Here is a 22,290-nt window from a genome sequence, read left to right as displayed (position 1 = left end):
TCCTACTATACTAGGAGGCGTTACCTTACGTTAAATTTTAAAACTTAAAGTTAGTACGTAAGTACTCTGTGTGTATAGTATATATATATATATATATATATATATATATATATATATATATATATATATGTGTGTATGCTACCGTTCGAATCTGACGTAAAAATCATCTTTGTATAATCATATCCATGATTTTATAAAATATTATTAGGATGAATATTATCAGTTTCGCAACAAAGATTGAAACTGATGAGAACATATTTTTGCAATTATATACAGTCATGCATAAACACGGACATATTTTCCAATGAATGAATGAAATGAAAATTTAACGCTTTCAGCAGACTCCGAAATATTTTACTTCAGCCAGACTCATTTACTAGGTTGTCAAAAAGGTTTTAAATACCTTCGGTTTTAATATACAATTCTATTATAGCATTTTATTTTGAAGAATAATTGTTATTGTTTCTAAATAAATTTATATAGTATAAACTGTTATTATCTGTAAAAACGATTTACGGTTATATCATATCTGCGAGTTTCTTAAAAATCACTTACGAAATGATAATTTTTCTGATTGGCATCCGTAACATGGCCATTGGCCGGTGTTTGTTTGTTGTTTCTATTCCTGAGGATCTGTTCTTGCTTAGTGATCTGCTTGCCGATGCTATCGATGCCACGGATACCAGAGAAGGCCAAGTCACCGTGAGATGTGTAGGAGAGCCGCGAGGCGTGTGAGGTGTAGGATGAGTGACGCGAGCCGAGATTCGCATAGTACACCGGCACCACGATCGTGCCATTTTCCTCGGACATCGGTGTAACCGCGTTCGAGTCGTCGGCATAGGGCAAGTGTTCCTGGGCGTCCAAGTACGTCGACAGCACGAGGGGCTTCCGGTCGCCTCCCGGTGGTACGAAACATCGGCCACGGCCATTGCGTATCGTGAACTGATGGCTGCCACGGCTGCTGCGGCGCAGATTGAACGGTGAGCCGGGTAGGCTCAGGCTCGCCTGAAATTATAACAAAGCGGACCACCGCTTTTCTCTCTCTCTCTCCGTTGACTCCGTTCTCGGCCCTCTTTTCTGGCAACCGAGGCGAGGGCCAGCCGGAAAGGCGTTTTCTGTTCCTCTCGGTGACGGAGTGATTTCCTCAGGACGATCGTGACATTTCTCACGGAATCGATCGCGGCTTATCGTTACGTTTAATGGATCGTTTGAAGAGTCACGAGCTGTGATGCGTGAAAATTTTAACTGACGTTGTTTGAAATAGATTTTCGATTACGGATTCATTGGTTATAGAAGCGATACGGGAGATATTTTTAAAGATTCCAAAAATTTAGTTATTTAAATTAAGAGCATACAGTATGTAACTCTTCAACAATCTCGCCTCATTTCCTTTTAACTAATCAATCATGAAACACGATGATTGACACAACGATAATATAGGCTGCCTATGATCGTCTTCCGAATAAACCGTAATTGATTCCTTTAATGATACTCGCAATGTTGATCGTTCCTCGTAACTAATTAAAAGAGAAAAGATTGATTGCTTGAACGAGGCTTATCTCGGTGAAACATCTCGCGATGATCGTTATTACGTGGAAGACGCGAAACGATGGATCATCGGCGGTGATCCGTGCTTGTCTCGACACGGGAACGGAAATCCATGAGGATGAACGGGTGCGATTTATAAGACATCACCTGAGAACTGCGAGTCGTAAGCGCGCGGAGCATGAATGACGTTTCAAATATGACACTGTGAGATCGGATCCTATGGTGCTATTTAATGTACGTACGGTCGGTGCTGACAGACACACGTCGTGACACACGTACCTTCCGCAGGCTTTCCTGGTAGGCATAAGTAAACTGGCCATTAGCGGCGCGAGGGACCTTAAGAAAAAAACAAGAAAAGATACCTCCTACCAAACGGCTCGTAACGTGATCTAATGTGTACACCAACGAGGCACTCGAAATAGGTATGGAGTATCACATAACACTTGCAGAAGCACATATATAACATAATTATGGATGGAGAGGTGGAAAGAGAGAAGAAAGAAAAAAATATGGCTATAAAAAAATGTTTTTATCATGGTATGTAGGAAGAGAAATTACAAATCTAGTAAAGAGAGAGATACTAATAAATTTGTAGAGAGACACGAAGATCGGCAGTAACATCCGTGATAGAATTGCATCAATTAGAACATATTTGTATAATTGAAGAAGATGTTATTGTTCAATTATTTCACATTACCTCTTAATTCGAGATTTGCTTGTTTGTTAGATAAAAAGAAATACACTGGAAAAAGAGTCTAATTTGTATTAATTGAAATTTTGATTGAAAATGGACAAATCAAAATTTTCTGGTTGAATTTATTATAATTATAGTTGAGATAATCAGAATTCTTATTGATATAATCAGAATTTTTTGATTTGTCCATTTTCAACATTGAGATATTTATCTCAATGCAAGTGGAAAAATTGATATCTTTTGATATTTCTGTGTCAGATAAATAGCGTTCTGGAGCATCGATATTTGGTAATTAGCCGATGTATTTCGTATCTCCGTTAGCTATTAATTTTATACTAAGCATATACTTCTCTGCATGCATAGTTCTGTAAAACAGGATTAAAATGTATGATCAGTATGCGCCGTGTCGTTATACGGCCGAAATTCACTGTTCCGCGCGTTACTACGCGCAATTGCAGGATCCAGGCAGCAATATTCGACACGTTGAAACTGTATTTACGATATAACTAGGGCGAATGATTATAACGAGAGGGTAGGTTCTATGCGTAAAGCCACCTATCCAAAAGGATCATGACATAATACGAGCAATCGAGATACGCAACGAGTCCCAAAAAAGATTCATACAAATAACAGCAGAATTTTGATAGAAGTTTAGAACTGATAGTTCTTCTGTCAAATTTCGATTGATATTATAGTAGGAATAATTCGATCATTAACTTTAAGTAAAGTAGGTGACCTAAAGATACGCAAAGTATCTTTAGTTGTTCAATAGATGCTCAGAACATCCCAAAAAATTTTAATTTTAGTTATACTTCTTACTAATATATTATGTATAGTTAAATTTATATATATATATATATATATGTGTGTGTGTGTGTGTGTGTGTGTGTACACATACACATAATTATATTTTTATTGATGAATTCGATCACTTGCATTACACTAAATTAGTGCGATTAAAAGCTACTTTATACTAAATAAATGCAATGGCATTTAATTAATTTTGACAATAAAATAATACATGTATATTCTGTTAAATAACGTAACAATATCGTTATTGAGTATTTAATTATTCAAAATATTTATATGCTTTTACTTTGCTAATTTCATATATAACCGCTTTTAGTATGCACTAATCTAGTATAATGCAAGTGATTGAATTATATGATATAGAGGAATGTAAAAAAATATAATGAATTTTAAAACTTCTAAGCATCTCTCTCTTCTCCCTGAGCAATATTTTTTATTTCCTTTTTCGAACCAAAATTTTTGAGAAAATTATTATTTCTTGCTATGTGGCACCTACCTTCTTAAAGTTTAAAATTGGGAGATTAATTACATGATAAAAAATTTGATACAGACCTGGACCAAACATTTATCTCAATTATAACTTCCAATTTAGCAGACTTTTTTAGGACATCCTTTAGGATCCTATATATATGCCAAGCATGCTACAGAGCAGCGGATATTGTGGAAAGGCTCGACTCGTCGCGGTTTTTTCCTTTTTCTATTATATTATATTAAAAACACACAATATAATATATTAAAAAGAGTTAAGATATACGCTAAACAAAGTACGCTATAAGTATTTATATTCTGATCTGATTGCGTCTACATTTGCGTTTTCCTAATATTAATTAAAAGAAATACATCCCATCAAATATATTTCATTTTTTATTATCCATTTGATATGTACTAACATTCCATTCGATGTGTATTAACAATAATAAGTTACTGCTTAATTGCCCAGATTTGCATTCACTGTGATTCACTGAATTTGCCCTAATGATCTAAAAAGTTCCTCCGGACTAATATAAATATAATGCATTATCATTTCATGTCATGTATTGTCATGTATTATGTTTTGAAGAACAGTGATTTCTGACTGATAGGAATCGATATTCTGAATTTTGAGATTTCAGTCGCAGACTACCGACGAGTCGAGTCGGATCGAATAGCCTCGCATAAGTTGCTCTCGTAGGAGCGAGGTCGGAGGCAGGATCGTGAGATTGATAACAGGGCCAACTCGGTATATTACGCGTAAAAAGGTCGATACGTATATAATATATGTCATACATCGTCCAGTCGGATACTTACGGCGCTGACTTTCCGCACTTTATTGGCAGCGCTGTGGTTGTTGATCTGCTTGACGTGCCTCTGATCGCCGATGGACTCGATCGAACGTATGCTCATTTTCTCCTTATTGTTGTCATCATTCCCCTTTTCCTGACCGACGAACAGCTCGTAACTGTGACACGAGAAATCCGACGGGGATTTGACGATCTGATCCGCAGCTTCCGCGGCGGCGTCTACCGCAGCGGCTGCTGCAGCGGCCGCAGCTTCCCGCGCCGCGAGTTTGTTCTCCTTTGCTATTGCAGCTTCCTGAGCTTCCTATTAACATTAACATCGATTCGTGTCAATTTTTTTGATTTGAACTGAATCTTAGATTTAATTTCAAAAAATAATGATTTCTTAGAAACGTTTCTTATAAACGTATTCAGAAAATTTTTGGGAGGGATTTTTTATAAATTTTATTATAAATGTGTAGTTCTTTAACATTACCATTATTATTATTTACATACTAAATATTTATAATTTTTCTAGAAAAAGAAATTTTAAAAAATCAGGTAAGAACATAGAAAAAAATCTTATAGATGTGAGAGAGTGTAAGCTAAATATTATTGAAAATATGATATTAAATTAAAGTTAAATAAAAAAAGGAGAAATGATAAATAAAACAAGAGTATCAAAATAAAAATTGTAGATATTTTATATAATTAAAAAATTTCTCTAGACATGTCATGTCAAGGAAGATTCTTCATGAAAGAATGCTTGCTTGATGAAAAACTTCAGTTAGCATCTCGACAATTTTCTTTTAAAATCGAACTCTAGTCTCATTTACCCTCATAGCTTCTTCCTCGGCAGCTTCTTCCTCTTCGGCCTTCTTCTGCAACTCGTCGTACGACATCGCGACAATAGCGAGGATCAAGTTGACGAGATAGAAGGATCCGAGGAAGATAATCACGATGAAGAAGAGCATGTGCCATGGTCCGGCCGATCTTAGCACCAATTGATACAGATTCTCCCAATAATCCTGAGTCATGAGACGAAAGGCGGAGAGCAATGCCCAACCAAAAGTGTCGAAGCTCGTGTAACCGTAATTCGGATTAGCGCCGAATCCTTGTAAACACGTGTATCCGGGAAGGCACTGCCTATATTCGGAAAATATTACTGTTTCATGTGCTCTTCGCATCACGCAAACATATTTCCGAAAGAATTTTTTTCATGTTATCTCTCTCTCTTTTTCTCTTTTACTTAATAGAGACATTAATCTTAAATTCGTTTTATTGTAAATGAAAGCTATTATTGTAAATGAAACAAGTTATTAACTTACCCCGCTCCCGATGAATTTCCGCATAAGGGTATATTTTTCGCTTCGTCAACGTACCAATTAGCTGCATAAGAGAAATAACGATAATTTAATAATTGGATATGCAATTTAATAATCGTTTATTGGAAATTAATTTCAAACAAGACTATTATCTTCATAAAACAACCAATTAGTACACATGATTATAGTACCTCAGTTTATCTTGCATAAAACCTTTATAAACTCAGTTTATATTTAAAAATGTACTATTGAAATAGTTGAGAACTAATCTAGGTAACGTCATGACAAATTATACTTTTAGAATCCCGTCAAATCACAAAAACACTTCAAGAAATGTCGCAAAGAAATGCAACACTTTTAAAAATTCATAATGTCAAATTATACCTAATTTAAGTTTTTAATCATTTCTACAAATCACCACTATTTCTATTCAATATATTGTTAATTTAATTGTGTGATTGTTCAAAATCAATAAAGTTTAATTCAAGAAATGTATTAAATTTGACACAAATTTAGTTTATTATTTACTAAGTGTGAATCTATATACATTTATATAGATTCTTTTTGTTTAAAGCTAAATGTAATTCAACCAAAAATTGATTGATTTATATTTTGACACACATGGAAGTTAAAAATAATAAAAAGTTATTTAATTCAAAAAATTGGACCAAGCTCCTTTAATATCTAACAGTGTAGTCTCTCAGATGGCATTCCTTTTTTTACATATCTCAAACTTGTGTGCTTTTGGATTAATTTCACGAAGAACTGTGACTTACTGTCGTTATTATTGAATCGCGCCCAACTCTCATCGGTGAGATTACCCCAGGAGCCATCCTCAGGAAAGTTCTTTATACATTTTTGCGTGAGAACCCCCATGTAAATCTGAAGGCCCATCAGCGCAAAGACGGAGAGGGAGAACATCGTCAGGATTATCACATCGCGCAGATTCTTCACGGATTCTATCACAGCGCCGACAATGGTTTTCAGACCTAGACAATGAAAACAGAATGACAGTAGGTTCATAACGTGAAACATATAGCAACAATGGCGGCAACCTAGAGAAATTCAGTTTGTCGTGCGAGAGAAATGGTAGTTCAACTGAGGCAGGCATAAAATACGGGATGCGAAATGAGTATCTCTTTCGGAAGACTCAATAAAAAAAAGAAAAATAATTTTCAATGGTAGGGAAGAACATCACGATGCACGCGATTTTACGGATAATGACATGAAAACTTGTTTGACCTTTCGGTGCTACTCTGGATATGGCGCGTACTCGACTTTTTTTTCCATTGCTTATACTTAGCTGTTTTATTAATAAAAATACATTTGCTTGGCATCATTATATTTCTTAATAAGTTCCACGCCAAGGTAATTTTAAGTGATTTGATTCGCGGTATTTTTGTATGCATTTCTTTATGTTTGTTAAATGTATTTTAATATAATTAATATATAATTTTATAATAATTAAAAAATTACAAAAATTGTTCTTAAAAATAAGGAAAATCTATTATACTAATTGCATTACATATCATAATTATGTATCATATAATACAAAATATATTTTGTAACTACGTTTTTTTTATGGTCAAAATATCAAACGATTTGAACAAAAAATCTAATGCGGCGTCATGTTAATATCTAGTATTTTCATTGAATAAAATTCTTTACAATATATTCATATTTATGAAGTTATAAGCAATTAAATTGAGTTGGATATGTCATGCCCAAGTATTTTGTTTTCATAGTATGAAAGGTTAATTTCATATGCAGACGAAAAATTTCTTTGATGTGCAATCTATGAGATAAAAAAATGAAACACATAAAGGTCTTCAGAAGCATATCTTTCACGATAAATCGTCTTATATAAAATATACAATCAAATTTTCTCTGTCTTCATCCATTGAAAGCAATTTCGTGCATCGAGTTTGGCAGTTCGTTTCGCAATCGAGATCGAACGAAGATAAGGAAAAATGGAAAGAAAGCAAACCAATGTGAAGGGAATCGGATTCGTTGAGATGAATATCGGACGGATGTATATACTGTAAGAATACCAGGTGACAAACGGAGCAAATGATGCGAAGGGCGATACAAGCTGCAATGAATGGAAGTGTTGTAGATATGTGATGAGATACGGAAAACGTACACAATCGATCGCGACAAGTGTTGTCTAGAACCACTATGTATTTGCATCTACAACCACTTCTATATTCTAAGCATACCTGGTACAATAGCGACAGTCTTCAAGGCTCGGAGGACTCGAAATGTCCTGAGAGCGGCAAGGTTGCCTAGATCTATGCCCATCGTCACATAACTGCAATACACCCGAACATCACACACATTACAGTGATACAAACAAAAAGATAAAACAAGTTAAAGAAGATCAGGGCGGGATTACGTAGTTACGCAAACGGTTACTCGCTACTTTTCCTATTTCCTACCAAAAAATCTGCACGAACTGTAATGTGTATCGTAAGGTAGCTATTACTGCATGCACGATTCAATGTAACATGCCGTACATAACTTGCCACGGGTTTCGAGATTATTTTTCTAGCGTATTTCTCAAATTCATTTTCTTCCGTCAATCATCTTTCTCTCTTTAAAGGATGTGATTAAATTAACATATATTCAATTTGCAATATCATGTTAAGCTTTATTTAAAAAAAAAACCTATTAAATTTCCCAATTTTTTTACTTTAAAAATATATCTAGGAACTATATTAAAAAATTTCAAGAGTTTATTCTAATGAATACTTTTATAATTCTAATAAATATTCTTGATTCTTCAAAGGATAAAAACTGTTCCGATATTGGTAATATTTTCTTTCAAGAAAACAGATAGATAATTATTTTAGAAAAATGGCAATGTCTAAAGTACTATGATCAATACTATGATAGATTATTGAATCTCGTGGCATGCGATCTTGGCTATGTTACGAGCCGCAGTAGAGTACTCGCTTATCGAGTGAAACACGTATCGATCATCTATGAACAATTACTGAAGTAAAAAATGTATGTATATAGAAATGTAAACTAAACTACAACAATTAATCAAATGACTTATCGACTCGACGTACTAATATCTAATCAACGTATTACGACGAAATGGCAATTAAAAACTTCTTGTTTAAGATCACTAAAAGAAATAATACTATCTTTATCTAGATGAACTAATTTAGATACCTAAAATATATATAAGTACACCCCAGAGTATATGCGTGTATGCACGTTCGTGTTTGCGTGGATTGTGAGGCGTAATGAACGAAGATCGAATTATATTATATATAAGTAGATAATCGATGCTACGGAAATCTTACGTTAGCGTACTCAACGGATCTAGCGGAGAAGTCTACTGTAGTATAACCTGGAAAGATCTAACTTGATACTAATTAACTCTTCAGTACGAATTTTGCCGATCTTTTTACACGGAAAATTGCCAATTCAATAATTGTCACGATCTTGATTGCCGTATTTGTCGTGACACACTTTAGTAATTTATTTCTTTTTCTACTCTATTAAGAGCCAATTGATTCGTTTAATTTCGACATTGTTAAAATAATTTGTAAATAGTTTTGAAAAAAATTATCGTATATTCTAGAAATTATTTTAAGTTTTTGTAGTTCGAAGAAAATAATTAAAGGCACGATAAATTCTTCATAATAACGTTTCTTGTTATGGCCGAAGTAATTAGTAATTAAACACGATGTACAATTTAATAAAAAGATTAAAGCGATACTTTATTAGTATTTACAGAATCTCCACGACTCTTCTCGACAAAATGGCGACAATCCTTTTGCCTATTGTACTCTACCGTTTTTTTTACTTTCCTTTTATTTTTCTTTCTTCTTGCTTTTCTCTCTTTAAAAAGAATAAGTTTAACTACTCACGCTAAAGCTATAACTACGAAGTCGAGCCAATTCCATGCATCTCTAAGATAGGTAAAAGGCTGCAGAATGAAACCCCTCGCCATCACCTTAACGGCGGACTCAAATGTGTAGATGCCCGTAAATATCACTCTGAAAACAACAAATACACCATTCAGCTTTTTAAATGCGTCGTACGTGATTCTTTCTCTACCATCTAGCCCATTTAAAATCACGCTTGAACGATACTCTCGCGCAAAAATGTGATCATACTTATCGTTATACTTATCATTTTCACATCTCGTAATTATTTTTTATTCTCCTTAATTATTTTTTATTCTCCTTAATTATTACAAATATATTTACTATTACATATTTACAGTAGGTAAATTTTACAACAGTAAAACTAATCTAAACTCAAAAACATGCAATTAAAAGAAATTACACATTAATTAACATGATCACTTTTATTAGCGAGACTGATACGCATCTAATCTCTAACATCTATTTTATCCTATCAATAATCTATTGATATCTCTATTTCATTGTATAAATTAACTACAATATACTCATCTCAGGCACGGTGTACGCGAACGAATTATTTACAGCGCGCGATGGATCATGAATTTACAAAAAGTAGTTTATCATACAATTAGCACAATAACACTTCTTTATTAAATGTAAAAAATAAAAACAAGATAATGAAAATCAGATTTCCGAATCTTCAGTCATATTTACGTACAATAGTTATTTATCTCACTGTAAAATAATAAAATTTACGAATCGTGCTCCCAAATTTTGAAATAATCCCAGAAATGATATTTAAAATTTTAGTAGACTGCATCGTTGAATCATTCGCGCGATTTGTTGCCCGTCATCTAGTGCTATCTCTAAAGAGACTAGTACAAAACTTACCAACGGAATACAATTTATCACACAGTCTCTACTCATATATTAGAGCTATAACATGTAGAACATTTCTTGAAATATGTCTACTAGATAAATGATCATGTCGTAAGTATTTGATAAAATTCTTTCTAGCTAATTAGATATCGAACAGCTAAACAGGACAATGAAAATATGAGCTAAATTTTAAAAATAAATAATCGACGACGGATTTACAGTTTAAGTTTTGGTAGACTAAATTATGTAAATTTACAATTATTTATAATAATAGGCTTTAAATTGGACGTGTATTGTCTCTATCATGTATAGGTATCTAAGAAGTGAGGAATTTTTGTCTATTTACTTCCTTTCTATTATTTGCATTTCCAAAATGAGATCAATAAAATTTGTGGGATTGTTTTCTTTAAACATCAAATACTTCAAAAGTTGATAATCAAAAAATAATCAAAAAATTAATAAACGGTCTGATAATTAAATATCATTATTAAAATTAATAATATTAAACTTAAAGTGCATGATAATCACTTGCATATTTTGTTGTAAATATTAATTGGTTAGTAGTGCTAAAATATTTTTTTAATATGTAATCAATTATCTTGAAATACACTCCTCTAAATTAAAGTATCATTTCAAATTAATAAAAAACAAAATACAAAATACTTATATATAATTTTGCAAGAAATAATCGTAGAAATATTTTTAAAATATTTCAAAGTTTAAAGACTCAAAAAAGTTTTTAACTAGATTCTAAAGATTTTTTTAAGTACTTAAAAAATTTAAAAGTATTTCTTAAACACAGTGATTATTTTTCGCAAAGTTACGTAAATATATACTTTGTCTCTCATATTTAGTATCGATTGGAAATAATAAATATTTACTTTTGTTGAGAAATATATTGCTTCATCCCAGTCTCTAGAACTTTTAATTAAAATTTCTTCAATAGTTTCATTTCTAATAAGAATAAAAAATTTTCTTTGTTTTCCGCTTCTTGTAAATATTCATTCTCGTCAATATAGTCACAATTCGCAAGTAAAGACGATGAAAGATACTCACTCGGTGGACTCGATGGTGGGCGTGGTGGGCATGATCATGAGTATACAGTTAACCAATATTGTAGTGATGATAAAAAGGGAGAAAAGCGGGTGAACCAATATATATATGGCCACACGCCGTATAGGGTTGAATGGGTCGAGCATCCACATCGCGTCCGTCGCTGAGAATCTGAATATATCCTTTCCCCTGCTAATGACGACGAAGGTCTACGAACAGACGTATTACAAAATTTATTCAGTCAGATATTACAAGTATAAAGTGCAGAAATAGAGAGAGACTGTCATTTAAGAAAGTCAGCTTTTTGCTCATGGATTTAATTGTGTTTTAAAAGTACAGACATTAATAAAAAATATGGCTTTTAATGAAAACCCGTATTAAAATAATTATCTCGATTTAGATAAAAACAATAAAATTTTCTGGACAATAATAATATAAAATCAATGGTAAAAGACTTAAGAAAAAAATATCGATCCGCGAAAAATATATTTTTAAGATAATTTCCGAGTTCTATGCGCTTGTAAACTCAAATTATAAAAAGATCTTGATATAAATGTACAGCTTTTAACGCACCATTATAACCGTAAAATAGTTACACAAAGCAATTACGAGTTTGAAAGTCAAAGTTTGAAAATAGCTGCGTCAGATGCGGTCATAGTGAACGGCCGCTGTTAGAGAACCTACTCTAAAATTCCATATCTCGGGAAAATATCTCAGTTTCTCTAAGAGAGTTAAACTAATTAGTACATCAATGCCAGGTACCCTTTGATTGTGGTAGAAGTTATCAATATCCTCGAGAGGTGTGGAGGCCAACTCGGGTGGAAATTCGTTGTGCAGTCGGACCGGGATCGACGCTCCCTGTTCAAATATGGGATCCGGCTGAGGACCTTCGTCCTCGTCCTCGTCGTCATATCGTATCTGCGAATGAGATGCTCGTAAGATTATTCCAATACGCGTATTTTTTTCATCATATCATTATGACATCACGGCATTTTGCCTGAATAAAATGATGTTTAGATCTTCGTAGAGAAACATTATCGCAAGTAATCAAAATATAAAAGTATATCTTCATAATTGAAATTCTATTGAGAGAACAAGAATTATTTGAGTGAAACATTCCTTTTTTCGAAGCGAATATGTCAAGGATATATGATGCCGGTCTACAGGAGAAAAAAATTTACCTTGTCTACTTATTATGTTTTTAATTTTGTAAAAATTTGTTCTGATACTTTCCATTAATTTCACAATTGGAGCCGCGTTTTATATGAAAAATCAAATTAGGCCATCGCATATATCTCATTTCATATTCGAGCATAAAAAGTAAAAATAATCGAGCAATCGGTGATATAAATATTTCCAAAATATCGATTTCTTCGATCGTAAATTAAATGGACAATAGGGGCTATATTGCATTCTCCTATTCGACGATAACGTGCTGCGTAATACAGAATGTAATACAAAATTAATATTCAAATATTTCAGCAATTCTTCATTATTCATGGCACAAGAATGTATAATGCGAAAAAGATATTACGAAAACATAAAATAAATTATTACGAATATGTTTCCAAAATTTTCTTCAAATATTATGTATATATATATATATATATATATATATGTAAATACATTTTAATATCTACATACTTTTATAGAAAGTATAAATTATTTAATTTTTAATTGTTTTGTTACAAAATATTGTTAATTATTAATTTTATTGATTTACATTTATATTTAATATCTTGATATACAATACTTGTATTGCAAAATATTTTACGCGAGATCTTTTTTTTTTTTTACATAAAAGTGATTTTAAAACTTGCATTTACGATTGCATCTTGTATCGCTAGAAATATAAACTTGACCATATAAAAGGACGGAAACCGTATGGCATCGTGTTTGACTTTCGCATGTGGAATGCGAATGTGAAATATTCAGTGCCGTCGTGAATGAATATTCGAACAAATCGCTTCTTTGGAAATATTCATCCGCGTACTTTTCTAAGTGCACCAGTTATTCATAACCCGCTTTTAGATGAACTCAATGCGTTGCACCGCATCGTCGTTGCCTGTGCATCACAAAACAAAATTTCAACCGTGTGATTCAGTGAAAACGATAAGCGTATTGCGTGCGACTGTCACGTGTTCCGAACGAGTGGAAAATCTCGTTTTTTTCGGAATAGTCAGATATCCCAAGCAAACTTACTGAGTTCCGCTGATAAAAATAATTATCGAAAAATAATTATCATATTAATTATTGCATTTTAGCTAATAATTTGCCACAATTAAGTCACGACAATGTGAAAGGCGAAGCCAATGTGCACTCTCTAAATTCTTTGAAGTAGAATCTTTAAGAGTGACATTTCACTCTTTAGGATGACAATTCACTTTAAAAGTTTTAGAGAGCAGATATACTGATATATTCACGCTACAAATTCGGTGCTAAAAACGGGTCGTGAACATACGAACCTGAAGAAGGTCCACACAATCTGCTCGACTTCGGTTCCTCCTACGGCTCAAATCTCTGGCTTCTTAATCTTAATTAAAAGATACTATTCCTATTTTTTTACTATGCTCACTCGTCTGATACTAATTTTGTCTAACGCTCTAGACACAAAATAGCTCTATTCTACCCTCTATCCGATCCGCCGACGATCAGTGATCTTCATCTATTTAGAACACAGTCGCGCACAAATTGATATAAAAGCGTATGCATAGCAAATAAATGTCTCGACCGAAATAAAATCGCTCGGTATATTTCTCCCCATGGGCCCGAGACGTATTCTACGTTTACGCTTATGTAAATTTATACGCGGTGAATTTAAGACCTTACTTAACCACTAAACTAAACGATCCGTCGCCGACATGTTCACTTTGCAAAAACCGCAAAAACGCGACAAAATCCCGCAGATGATGGATGTGAGATCTCATTCAGTCTCACGGTGCAGTGATGTATCTCAATTGCGGTTCCTTTTGGAATTACGTAATCAAAAATTTTAGGCAAGTGTCCTATACCTAAATCCAAGACTACTCTAAAATAATATCAGTGTACGGACTAGATGACTAGGTCTAATTGTAAATTGCCCAAGCCAAGTGTCCGCCGAGCTCTGCGCGCGAAAGCTTTAAACTCGTGCTCGTGCGTGCTGAAAGTTTTTGAAACTCGTGATCGAATCCCCAGGGTGACCCGATTCGGGGGTCTAACCCCCGTACATCATCGGATTCGATCACGAGACCGGAAGAAGCGTACAAGCATAGTGCGCGAGAAACCGCGAGAAATTGAAGCTCTTCTAGCTCGCGAACTTGACTTTCCTCGAGTATACTTCGAATAACAAACACACTGAAGGCGCCAACGGGATTAAGATTGTTCCGAGCTGTCTACGATCCGCCAGAATGACGAAGTTCTCTCTCATTGTAGAACTTTCTATTATCGCGACCAACTATAAATCAATACGATTCCGGAGGATGCACTGCATTATCGCGACCGTGTGCGACTCGCGCACTTTGCTCCGAGGCAGCTGCGACAGTGCGCGCTAGTTCATTAAGAAATTAAAAAAAAAAACCAGGATGAAGTAAGATCAGCCTAAGCATTGCACGCATATGGCATACGTCTGTGTAAGCATTACCAGGCGACCGCGACCTCCGCTCGAAATATTTATGTCGTATTGCGCATCTCTCATATTGCCACTTCCTAGATGTTTCTTGACGGTGGAATTTTTCAAGACCGCGCTCGTATATCTCGACAGAAATTACGTATTTTAATTTATTGCTTGGCGCAAATATGTATACACGAGTTAGATATATTTGGAGTGGTCTTTGAAATAAGGTTTATATCAAAAATTTAATGTCTTCAATTTGTACTCTTTTAATTGCGTGACTCTGGGATTAATTGTAACAAGTCTTATCAATAAAATATTGATTCGCGTATTATAAAAAAATTTTGGTACATTGCGAGATACATAGATAATTCATCTCTCAGTAGACTTTTGATGTTTACAGCAACCGAGAATTTCGAACGTCGCACTATTATCTCCCGTTACAATTGATCCCAAGCTGTCTTCTATAAGCGCGTAAAGCACAGAGATTCTGAAAGCAACAAATATTTCGAGGGAAAGCCGCGCGTTAAAGCGTAAGCACAGCTTGCTTTTGATCGTAAGACGTCAAGACACTTTGCCAAGGAACGTGTCATATATTTGCAAACAACCAAGGGGCAATATACAGAAGCTCGCTGCTTTGTGTCGCGCGCGCGCGCGCATGTGTGTGTGTGTGTGTGTGTGTGTGTGTGTGTGTGTGTGTTATGAAACTTTATTATCATATTTTCGGCCACGATGTAACATCCAGAAGAAGGGATATTCGCGATAAGAAAGATACTCGACATTGAGATATCACGGAGGCGAATCGCGCGCGTTCCCGCTAAAAATAGCCCCCGAATTAATTAATCAAAACGTTTCAATTCAATGCCTCATGGATTAAACTTGCACATCTTTGATATCCGGTCAATATATCGATTCGAGATGATGACGCTCAGGGATCAATATACATCGTGGCACGCAGAAAACCAGGGATTGAAACTTTTACGACTGCGATCGTCTAAGCTCAGTGTTATTTTTTTTTTTTAATTCAATCTTGACATTTGAAAAAGAATCAGAAAAATCGCAAATGTTTCCATCGAAATTGTTCGCGAATAATTTATCAGAAAAATTATTGCCACTAGAATAGTTTTTGCAAAAGATAGCATTTTAAAAAATTTACTAGAAATCTATTGTACTCTAATTACTACACCGTTGCTACATTCAATCGCCTTTCAATTTGTTCTTTATTGTTTTAAAAAATATACTATTTTATTTTATTTTATAATTCAAAAGGAACAGTACTAAATGATTCTCTGAAAGAAAAGATTTACATATCAAAGATTAATAAACAAACAAAGAAACTAATAAAATTAAAATGATCCGTAAGCCAATAATTAATGTAAAATCGACTGTGTAAAATTCCAATATAAACGCAGTATAGTATGAAAGTGTGGAATCGTCCGTGACTATTACCAATATCGATTCTTCTTCGACATTCGCGTGGAACTGAAAAGTTCATTATTCTTGTTTTCAATCCCTGCACAAAATGTGAGCAAGTATTGTATCGTATGTGTGGCGTTGAGCAGTGAGTGAGTGACGCGTGTCTAGTCGATCGATCGGCCAAATGCTGCCGAGAGTGAGGAAAAATCGTGAGATCGTGTGCGTGTTTGCGCACGTGTGAGAGAGAGAGAGAGAAATATATATATATATATTTGTGTGTATGTCGACGTATGTGACGTGTACATGTGCACGTGTGTATGTTAGTAAGGTAGAAGAGTCGGATGTGAGATAGAGAGAGCGGTATTACTTAGCGTGACGTAACGTCTTACTTCTTTTTTCTTTTTCTTCCGTCCATAACCTCCCTGAAATTGGAGAAATGGAGAAACAGTCGTTACACACAGAGATACAGAGAATACGGGGGATATCAGTGAATGAATAGAGTAAAAAAAAATAATATGCCAATATATGTTACAACAAGGGAGATTGCGATAAGATGGCTCAGTCTGCAACTTTTGGAAAAGTAAGAGTTGAATCGGGCGATTTTAGAAAAGAAAAACAGAAAAAGAGAGAAAGAGAGAGAGAAAGAGAGAGAGAGAGAGAAAGACAGAAAGAGACTAAGGGGAGATAGACCGCAACAAAAGGAGGAGAAGAAACACAATGTTACATCACGACATTGACATACGACAGGAAAATACACAGGATCAGGCAATTCGGAAAGAGGTTTCCAAGCACATCAAGCTTGATCGGGACTGAATTAACTGTTTGGGAAAATACGGCTTGTCTAGGAATTCGAAAATAATTTTCACAGAGGATTAGAATCCGTATCATTATCAACTTTTATTTTAATCTATTTTAAAAAATTTTGTTACGAAACATTATCCTTTAAACATTTGATTAAATAAAGTAGCGTCTGTCACAATTAATAAAAGGAACGAAATAATTTATTCATCTAAATAAAAAGTTAATTCACAAACTTCGTGATATATTTTTAAAAAATGCAAAAATAGTAAGCGGATACACTCTTAGATGTTAAGATTCATTACAGAAAAAGAAAGAGAGACGATCGATGATAATCCAGTCTTGATCTTGCTTCTCTCTCGTTCTCTCCTTGACCTTTCATCGCTGGAGTATAATACAAGGAGGCAATAAAAGGAGAAGATTTGCTCCTCTTGCGAAAGTAATTTTCAAACAGCGCGATCAATGTTGAACGATAGACGTGGAGGAGGACGAAGGTTAATAAATAAATCCGCTCCTTTTATCGGTGTTGCTATTATAGCCATGAGGCAAATTAGGAACGCTAATTATAAGGATGTAAGGGACTCATTCGTTGGATTTACATTAATACGCTCCACCGTGATAATCATCTCCCATCGCGTGGCACTCGCGCGTTATTCATTAACGCGAATGAGTGGCGAAGAGAGAGAGAGAAAGAGAGTGGAGGTAGCCACGACACATGAGCGATATATTCACGCACATAAAAAATATGTATATGTATATATATTTATATATATGTACGTATTTATGTATAAGTAGGCACAGAGATAAGTGGCACTGCAGACATCGAGCTTCGTACGTGACATATCTTTCGTAACACACACAATACATTACTCGACGACAGATATATGTATGTATAAACAAATGAGGTTAAACAGTCGTCGGTAAAGAGATAGTTACATCCTCACTACGTTAGCGATAGATAGATCAAGCAAACAATCAAAGGGACAGTCGAATGGATAAGGGGAACAAATGAATCCTGTTGCAATTTGACATGTAAGAAAAGAATGAACAAGAAAGGGTTTCGCAAACGGCGCTACAGCTAGGCATAGGAAGGTTAACGATAAAGCGGTATTTGCAATGAGATTTTAAGGCGCAAATCTTAAGCTTTAATCTTTAAGTCGTACACAAGAAGTTGACTAATCATAATCGAATGTGAGAAGAATAATTGACTATGATTGGTCAATTTCTTACGGTTTAAGGCTTAAGACTTCAATTTTACGCCTTAAAATCTCAATCTTGTAAACGCCACTTAAGGCAGCTCATACTTAAGATTAATCAATTTAAAAAATTGCACTTTCCATTAAATATCAAAGAACGTATCTCTTAGGAAACAAATATATTTAAGTTGAATACTGTAATCTAAAATTTTTTAAATATTGATGTACCTTTATCTGAAATTTCCGTTGTTTGTTTATTCAAATTGATTTACTTTTATATCAAATACATTGGATAAGTGCAGTATTATCGTATAACTCCTGATGTATTTAAAAAAATATTATCCATTTCATATTCTATTTATTTTGTTTGAATGCGTATTTATTTTATTAATTAAAAATATTATTTTTGCTAAAATGTTCTTAAAAAAAATTTTAATAAAAATATTTTATAAGAATGAATATAACAAACTCTTAAGTATGAGTAGCATTCAAAATGCAAAATTTTTATTTAACACATTTATACGAACGCCTGTGGGCGCAATGGTAATAAATATATTGTATATTAATATCAAAGAACCGAATTTTTGAAAGTTCTAAGATGATCTGTTGTGCAATAGGATTTTCAAATTAAACGAATGTTATATCTTTTTCGTAAAGACTTGTAAACTTTTATTGTTACATTGCTCGTCTCATATGAATAGATATGTACACATGAATATGTATAAAGAGGACAGTAGTTATACAGGAAAATTAATTGATCGCACAATCGAGCCTGGCAGGAAAATTAGCAGCGTCAGATAAATATACCCGCTAGCGTTAATCAATATATGACTAATTGAAAAATTATACAATGGATAACAACAAACTCGAAATAGCGATACGAGTTTGGAGAACAAGCATATGTATGTACAACGAACATTTACGCAAAAGCATATTTTTTAGAATTATCAATATGATCTTTGCACAGAGTTCAAATAATATCTCTTCGAGAGTTTCCGTGAAATAAGAATCGAAATGCCTGAACGTGATCGTTATGGAACGACCGCGTAATTTATTTGGCGCTACTTAAGGGGTACCTACGATATACGCACATGACGAATTATGTGTCGATGTAGTTAATGCGCGAAGAAAATTAGAAATGCGCGATCGTGCGACGAGCGCATACGGCCGCGTTCATACCTCGCCTTCCGCTCTTCTCTGCTGAAGCTCTTTCTGCCTGGCCTCTTCCTCGGCAATGCGAGCCTCGATCGCTGCCAGGGACTCCCGCGTGAACGGACGGAACAAACTTCTTTCTTCCTCTGATATAGAGTCAGAATCTTCGGACATTGTCTAGGCTGCGCACAGCTGAGCCACCTTCCTACGATCAGTGAAAAACGTAACATAAGAATAATAAGTGAAAGAAAATGGATAAGAAAATAGAGAGAAGAAAATTGAAAGAAAAAGATATTAACATAAACAATAAAAGAGTAATATTTCTTGGTAATATTTTACTGAATTTTACAATTCAGAAAAAAATACCAATAGCAATGTAAATCAAGATTGTTAAAAATGAAGAAGGTCATATTCGATCAAAGCGAGTTATGTTTAATAATATTTTATGCGAATTTTACAATGCCTGATAATATTTTGTATGAATTTCCTGTTCAAGCAAACTACAATGCCAATTATTTATCGGTCTTGAAATATAGATTTAAACTAAAGTTGGAGTACTCAACATCATAATTATTAAATTAAATTGATAAGCAATATAATATTACTGATGCTATTGAGCCTTTAATTGCCAACAACAGGATCTTTAAAGACAATGAATTATAATGAATTAAATCTAGTAAAAAAAATAAGTAAAATACAAATCGACTTTTATCGAAACTGAATTGAATAATTGATGAAAATGAAGAAAAAATAAAGTAAGATTGAAGAAACTAAATATATGAGACATGAAGAATTATGTAAAAAAATGTACTAAATTTTAATAAATATTTATTTGAACAGTACTAAACTAAATATTTATTAAATGTAAATATATATTTATCTAGTCAATTTATCTATTCAATAATTTGATTTAAATATTATTTTTTTTAGTAAATATTTATTTACTATAAGTAAACGTTTATTAAGTAAACGTTAATTAATACTATTGAAACAAATATTTGTTAAAGTTTAGTAAATTTATTTTCAATACGAAGATGACGAAAGTGGAGTATGATCCATCGATGGATTGGACTCACTTTTGATCGGTGCTAACAGTTCCTGAAGTGTAGTGTGCGCGTGTCCCACGACGCGGGGGGGTAGTAAAGTTGCTGCTGCGGCTGACGAGGACGACGGGTCCGGTGCTGAAAGCGGCGTGACTTGCCGGTTACCGGCCGATTCCTGGGCGTCGTCGATTCCGGGCGCGTCGTGCCGACGATGCGGTCACACGACGCCGTTACGTACGGTCGGACGGATAAGGGCGCTCCGTGCAGCACGTCGATTGCCAATCTGCCGCTACTCTTGCTTTCCCTCTTCTTGTCGATCGCCGTCACGCGAGTACTGCTGCTGCTAATGCCGTTGCTGTAGCTGGTGCTACCGCTACTTCTAGTTTTGTTCCTGTTACGGATGCTGCTCTTGCTGCTGCTGCTGCTGCTGCTGCTGCTGCTGCTGCTGCTGCCGCTGCTGCTGCTGCTGCTGCCGCTGCTGCCGCTGCTGCTGCTGCTGCTGCTGCTGCTGCTGCTGCTGCTGCTGCTGCTGCTGCTGCTGCTGCTGCTGCTGCTGCTGCTGCTACCTGAATCTCGTTCCAACGAAATGGCGACGAGAAATGACGAACGCGCTGCGGCAGTGCGTGCTATGTCGGGGACCGTCCAACGCGAACCAAGATTTTTCATGTCCGACCTAAGAGGAGTCGAGCAAGTGCTGCGTTGCGATAAGACCGAAGATATCGTAATCCCGATGTTGTCAGGAGAGTGCAAATGTAACAAATAACTAGGTTTCGTGGAATGACATTATGTCGCTATGTTTTCGACATTTTCCATAGTACAAAGTTGCAAAAGTTCAATGGCGGCAGATACAATTTTAAACGTAAGGTCATATATCCAGTCTGACGTAAGTCAGATTATAGAACTTAATTATAGAACATGATTAGCGTATTTTCTCTGAATATTGCGAAGCCTCGTGGAAGTCATTAGTGAGTAATGTCACCGAATAAACGAGCTACTCCTGCAAATGGGATACCACTCCTTCGAAAAATGCATACTCACGTGTAAATGAAGCGACGGGTGCGATCAATCCGTTATCCGAAATAACATAGTCTAATCTTCGAGTCGGTCGATTTTTATCTGCAACAAAAACAGAGAAACCAGATAAGTACGCTGAATTCTCGTCCTCTAATTAATATAGAAAAATCTGGAATTTATATAGCCGCGAAATCTACAAAAATATTTTCACGCATAATATAAAATATTTTTATAAAATTATATTTGATAGAAAATATTCTTATTGTACGGATACGAGTACACTATTACAAAAAAAATATATTGCACACATATTTTTCACAAAATGGAACAATTATAAAAAAATTATAGATTTTTTATTATTTAATTGAAAATAAAACAAAAAGTCTGGCGAATTAGGACCTAGATGAAAAATTATTTCAATCAGTAGACATATTTTTTTAATATAATTGAAATAAAATTTTCATTTAAATTATAAAATTGTATTGTTAAATATATAAATATCGACCTGATTGTTTCATATATATATATATATATATATATATATATATATAATAAATATTATATATATATAAATATCTATTAATAAATAATAAGTTAACTTCTACTNTTATTTTNTGAGAAGTACTATACTAT

General features: G+C 34.3%; 1 protein-coding gene across 1 annotated transcript in view; it reads right to left on the bottom strand.

The window, feature by feature from the left end:
- LOC105618274 (sodium channel protein para) overlaps positions 1–19,774 on the bottom strand; it is a 46,356-nt gene extending 26,582 nt beyond the window's left edge. Inside the window, exons 1-10 of the mRNA XM_012199814.1 lie at positions 19,628–19,774; positions 12,212–12,367; positions 11,453–11,658; positions 9,518–9,646; positions 7,853–7,944; positions 6,410–6,622; positions 5,637–5,697; positions 5,145–5,454; positions 4,340–4,633; positions 556–1,005 (exon numbers count right to left, since the gene is read on the bottom strand). Of these exons, the coding sequence (XP_012055204.1) occupies positions 556–1,005; positions 4,340–4,633; positions 5,145–5,454; positions 5,637–5,697; positions 6,410–6,622; positions 7,853–7,944; positions 9,518–9,646; positions 11,453–11,658; positions 12,212–12,367; positions 19,628–19,774 (2,058 nt within the window). The remainder of the gene's footprint in view (positions 1–555; positions 1,006–4,339; positions 4,634–5,144; positions 5,455–5,636; positions 5,698–6,409; positions 6,623–7,852; positions 7,945–9,517; positions 9,647–11,452; positions 11,659–12,211; positions 12,368–19,627) is intronic.
- Between the last annotated feature and the right edge of the window lie 2,516 nt (positions 19,775–22,290).

Source organism: Atta cephalotes (genome assembly GCF_000143395.1).
Source record: "Atta cephalotes unplaced genomic scaffold scaffold00016, whole genome shotgun sequence".
Lineage (NCBI taxonomy): Eukaryota > Metazoa > Arthropoda > Insecta > Hymenoptera > Formicidae > Atta > Atta cephalotes.
The sequence above is the reverse complement of the archived record's forward strand: the minus strand, read 5'-3'. Positions and strand labels throughout refer to the sequence as shown.